The sequence below is a fragment of the Chanodichthys erythropterus genome, chromosome 12 (genome assembly GCF_024489055.1).
Source record: "Chanodichthys erythropterus isolate Z2021 chromosome 12, ASM2448905v1, whole genome shotgun sequence".
Lineage (NCBI taxonomy): Eukaryota > Metazoa > Chordata > Actinopteri > Cypriniformes > Xenocyprididae > Chanodichthys > Chanodichthys erythropterus.
This window is the reverse complement of record NC_090232.1, coordinates 50,789,481-50,795,202: the sequence shown is the minus strand read 5'-3', so window position 1 is coordinate 50,795,202 and position 5,722 is coordinate 50,789,481. Positions and strand designations below refer to the sequence as shown.

At 35.0% G+C, this 5,722-nt stretch overlaps 1 protein-coding gene across 2 annotated transcripts; it reads right to left on the bottom strand.

The window, feature by feature from the left end:
* Positions 1 to 1,531: 1,531 nt before the first annotated feature.
* LOC137031676 (CMRF35-like molecule 1) lies at positions 1,532 to 4,186 on the bottom strand. 2 transcript variants are annotated; one of them, XR_010896594.1, is made up of 7 exons: positions 3,951 to 4,186; positions 3,503 to 3,811; positions 3,339 to 3,389; positions 3,128 to 3,229; positions 2,824 to 2,921; positions 2,087 to 2,133; positions 1,532 to 1,854 (listed from the first exon to the last, which is right to left on the bottom strand). XR_010896594.1 is itself a non-coding variant. In XM_067402811.1 (6 exons), exons 1-5 carry the CDS (start codon positions 3,988 to 3,990, stop codon positions 2,833 to 2,835), a joined length of 591 nt encoding a protein of 196 aa, XP_067258912.1. In that variant the 5' UTR covers positions 3,991 to 4,186; the 3' UTR covers positions 1,532 to 1,854; positions 2,824 to 2,832. The 2 variants fall into 2 exon arrangements, 1 of the variants encoding a protein (XP_067258912.1); XM_067402811.1 differs by lacking the exon at positions 2,087 to 2,133.
* Between the last annotated feature and the right edge of the window lie 1,536 nt (positions 4,187 to 5,722).

The following is a 5,722-nucleotide window of genomic DNA, read 5'->3' as shown; positions in this document are numbered from 1 at the left end:
TGTTAATTACATGTTAAGCATCATCCACTTTTGGAAGTCAAACACTTTAAAGAATCAATCCTTGTCAAACTCTGATTTAAAAAAAAAAAAAAAAAGACAAATGTAATAAAGGCTTGTTAGGGTTTTTTCCTGTGGTAATCGACAGCATGAGAAAAACTGTCGTTTACAGAATATATAAATAATCCAGAAAATTGCTTGAACATTAAAATCACTCTTTCTCCATCATATGAGCTCTGACAGAAGTGTTGCATTGTGGGAAATGAGGTTTGTGTGTTCAGCTGAAGCATCAAAGCTCTTCCTGTGGTTGTAGTTTCACTTCCTGTTTGACTTCAAAGACATCACATTTTTAACAGAAGCAAAAGGCTTTCTAGTATTATGTTGTATTAGGTCAATGGATGGATTTATATATAGCTTTCAATGATTTATCAGAATATGCAGCTACTTTTGAATGATCATGAATGGAGAAAGATGCTCTCTGGCAGCAGATTATTGAAGTTTCAGCATCAACCAGCAGGAGTGAACAGATGAAACTAACCTGAACTGAACATCCATATGTAGCCAGTGAGGGGCTTCTAGTAGAGGTTTTTAAGCAGGCACCTGAAACAAGGCCTGGAGACGGGATCTGATATTTACTGTAACACTTCTGTACTTGTTAGACAGACATCTGGTGTCTGGTCAGCAGGTAGGCTCGATTGTTTTGTTTCATAATCACAAAGCCTTGATTTAGAGTATTATGTTTTTACTGCAGACACGTTCTTATTTGATCTCAGAAATTAGTCTGGGGTTGATGGCTGTGTTGCAGGTAATTGCAGAGGTTTTAAATAGTGTTTGTAAGTGTCTTGATCTTATTATTTTAATAGGATTTAAGTAAAAATAAGTATTGTCGTTAATTTTGAGTATTGTTAATTGTGTTTTTGTTTTGTTTTATTTCCTCAGTTAGCCAGTCCCTGCATGTGAGTTTATGGTTGTTGTTGTGAACTGGACTGGCTAACGGTGTGTTTTCTGTTTGTTTATCACTTCAGCCTCGTGTTATCAGCCAATCTTTATACTCTTTATACTATGTTGATGCTTTCAAACACATGAACTGTTCATTTGCATCATTTGCATGTTCGCAGTAGAATTAATTTTTGGTTTGGAGTAAGTTTTTTGGAGTGTGAGGTACTTTCTGTGTAATATGATTTTGGGGGTATTTATGTAATTTACTTTTCTCTTCGAATTGTACTGTGTGACGAAGCTGGGGTTTCATTGCAGTTTATAGAGGGCTGGCTTGTTATTAATATATTTTAAGTGGGAATGAACTTTTGATATATGATATATTTTCTTTGATTAAGTTCATTTTGTCATATTGGTCTATTTATTTGTATTAATAAATAATCTCTTTTTGAGATATGAGTTCCTTTTTTTCTGAGTACAAGTTTGCTTTTTTGGTCACTCTTGCTTGAAGCAAGAGTTATATGGTTACACAAGTACACATTAATAACTACAGACATACAAAATAATGAAATAAGATAGGTTACACTTGCAATCCAGAATAACTAGATTTAATTTGTCCATTAAACTGCAGAATGAAAGTATGAGAATACATTTGTATGATCCATATTTGTGTACGTCAGCTGTAAACACAACAGAATCAATATAAAACTGTCACATTAATCATAACTACAATAAAAAAAACACAAAAGACCAAATAATCAAGTATATATTATATTATATTATATTATATTATATTATATTATATTATATTAGTTGAAATGAAGTGTCTCTTATGACAATAGTCTATGAAACAAAGCTGTAAACAACAGTTGTAATTGTGTCTCTGTCCTCTGGATCACAGTGGCGTCCAGCGTCTTTGATCTACAGTCACAGGAAACAAGAATTAATAGTTAACAGAGAAAATAATTCAATTAAAGAGAATCTATTCATAGTTATAAAACATAAATATAATCAAGATTTAGTGTGCCAAAGTCTCTTTCAGTGTCATTACAGTGTTGAGCAAGAAATAAAATCTGATTGTTTCAGTGAATCTGCTAACACAATTACTGCTGTAAAACACCTCAAGCTCAATAAATAACCATAATCTAATCACCTTTTCATAAAACTCTGGATTAAACTCTTCGATGGACAACAGCAGACCTGTGACATAGATCAATGTTAGTCTTTCTTACTTTAAGGGCCAGATTTACTTGTATTAGCATTAGAGCACAATCCCATAAAAACGCAGAAGGGAGTGGAAAGTTCTCTACTGACGACACTCACATGAACACCATAATGACCAACACAATCTACCAAGAGCGGCGCAAATTAGCATCTGGTTTTTGGGAGTTAAAAAAATGCTGCAAATACCTGTAAAATGACTAGATTAAACCTTAGTAAACTGTGTTAAATACTCCCATAAATTTGACAAGTGTTTTTTTCTTAAATAAAAGACCAAACTCTGTGACAAACGTCATTGTCTTTCTCTTCTACACTGAGTGAAAAACATGCAGCATCAGCAATTAAAATGAACACTTCCTTCCTCTTTGTCTAACCACGTGCAACTCTACACATCTTCTGACAGCACTTTTGGCATAGTTACGTCAGTCATTTTGCGTCTAAAAGGGAAATTGCAAAAATAACCCTGTCCACGCCTTTCAGCACTGATTTTTCACTCTGTGTCTTTAGTAAATCCTGCAGCAGTTTTTAATGCTGAAAGAGGGTTTGGCATGGTGCAAGCTGTTAGTAAATCTGACCCTAAAACTTTATAATTTCATCCAGTGATCATACATACTTTTGTTGATGATGATGAAACATCAGAGAAAAGGACAGTTTAGTGTAAAATATTACCTTTCTTCTTCATTTTCTTTGTACAGCCACTATAATCAGTGAAACTGCTATCAGGAGTAAAACCAAAACCACCGTAGTGACGATAATCACAACTGAACCTGAAACATACAAGAGGAAAAAAAGAGGGATATGAGGATTTTTAGAAGTCATATTGCCATGGCAACTATCCATCACTTCCTGTTCTGATGGACAGTGTGATGTAAAGTTCAGTTGATGTGAGAGAAATATAGTGCAGAGAGAAGTGAGATGAAGATGAAGTAGTGCATATTAAAAGACACTGAGAGATGAAGGTCAGAAGATGAACCTGTTGAAGAGCTGATCTGATGGTCTGTGATGGTGATGCTGCTGGATTGTGGGATTGTGTCTGATGTTCTCAGATAGTTTGAAAATGAGCTGATAGTCTGATCTGAAGGGGAATAAAGACTGAGCTGTTATACTGACACATTAATGCACATAATCATGGGTTTATGTGAAGAGAAACTTGAGCTGGAAGATTAATATTCAATATCAGACACCTGGATAGAAGGTGGATGTTGAGATCTGGACAGGTGTCGACCTCTCTGGAGCTGAGAAATGAGGAAGAGTCATTACACCATTTAAATTAAACAAATAATATATTCATAAAACAATAAAGATGAATGATGAAGCAGATTGTTGTTTAATAATGAACATCAGGCACCTCTGTTCACAATCAGCTGGATTTCTTTATATTCTCCCCATCCAGCTCTACAGCCGTATATTCCAGCATCTTCCATCTTCAGGTCACTGATGGTCACTGTAAATGATCTGGTCTGACGATCATCCTGCAGTGAGAATCTGTCCTTAGACTTTCCTCCATCAGATTGTAGTATCATGACACTCTCTCTGTGAACTCCTTTGTAGAAGTATTTGTAAGAGTCTTCATATCCTTTAGCATAAGGACACTTAATAATCACTGGTTCTCCCTCCATTCCTCTCACTGTAATGTCCACAGACAGTGAACTGATCACTGCACACACACACACACACACACACACACACACACACACACACACACACACACACACACACAGCTTTACTCATGTACACTGATAATAAGTCATAATAACAGATAATAAACACTTGTATTAGAGATCTTGAGCTCTTACCCGTCAGCAGAAACACACAAACTGTCAGCAGAAACTTCATTTCTTCATCAGTTCAGTTCAGAAAATCAGTCTGAAACTCTCAGCAGTTCCTCAAACTACTTTCTGAAACTCAAATAACAATAATACTGCTCTCTTCTATCAGTGGAGAATAAAATAAAATAATACATTTGTTTCTCATCTCACGTGTTGAGAGTCAAACTCTACTGTTCACTGACTGTGTGTCTGTGTTTCTCTGTGGTGTTAGTTGTGAAACGCCTCTCAGTTTTGACCAGGAAATTAGCTGTGAATTCATGTTTCCTGTCCTCTCTGTTTCTGTTCTGTCTTTAACATGTTTGAGTGCTTTCTGATGCCCTTTTGCTCTTTTTCTACAACTAATTACATTTTGTGATTTACATTTCAACAGGATAAGTACAAGCATAATTAACCACTTATGGAAAAATGTTAATAAAATATACAGCTGCTTTTGAATAGTCATCAATGGAGAAATATGCTTTATGACAACAGATGCAGTAATGACATTTACCAGCAGGGGTGAACAGATAAAACTAACCTGACAAACTTTAAACCTCTGAATTTAACATCTGACCAGGAAATGCCATGTACAGATAAACAGCAAAAACAAAATATATAAAATAATTAAAAATGTACACTTGTATTACAAAATAATTTATTTGATTAGTCCATGAAGCTGTAGAGTGAGCAATGTAAGTACCTGATGAAACATTCAGACTGGTCAAATAGTATATTCTATGTGAACATCAGCTCTAAACACATCAGGATCATGTTAAACTGTAATGATAGTCACAATAAAACCACAAACAGATCTTTCTGAACTCTCTATAGAAGACAAAACATGCTTATGACTCATTTTTATCACTATAATGTATGCTAATATATTATTTTATAATACATTGCTTTTTATATTAATTGAAATGAACCCATTTGTGCTGCTGATGTAGCAGTATTTGAGTCTCATATGACACATAGTTAGTTTATGAAACAGTAAAATACAGTTGTTTCTGTGTCTCTGTCCTCTGGATTACAGTGACGTTCAGCGTCTTTTCTCTACAGTCAGAGGAAACAAGAGTTAGTTAATAGAGAAAATTATTCAATCAAACAGAATCATCAGTTTCAAACACACTTTGATATACAGCAGACCTGTGAAATAGGTTAGTCTTTCTTAGACACTTTTTAAAAACAATTTATAATTATTTAAAGTGATCATATCATTTATTTCAGTGCTCATGCATGTCTATCCTAAACCCAATCCAGCATTAAGTGTAAAATATTTCCTTTATTCTTCATTTTCTTTTGCACATGTAGCCACTATAATCAGTGGAACTGCCATCAGGAGTAAAACCAAAGCTTGTAAACAACAGGTGGCATAAAGTCAGTCATTTAGGTAACCTCAAATATGTAAAAATCTAGTGATTTTAACACACTTGGTAAAAAGATGTATGGAGTCTACTCTCCGGTCTGACCCCACCCCTCTATTTACCTGATTATTGGTTCAGTTTTCCCTCTTTACATGCCTTGTTTGTCACATCAAACATGAATTCACACACACAAGCACAGGACCAGTAAGAATATGCGAGTGTCAGGGCTCTGTCACAAAACCAAGAAACACACTTGACCGAGGTGACAGAACCCTGACACTGCCTGAACAAAAAGAATTAAAACAACTTGAGCATATAAAACATTTCAGTCCTTTCCACACTGACCTCTGATGGACAACACATGAAATTGAACCAAAACAATGAATTACACTTCCG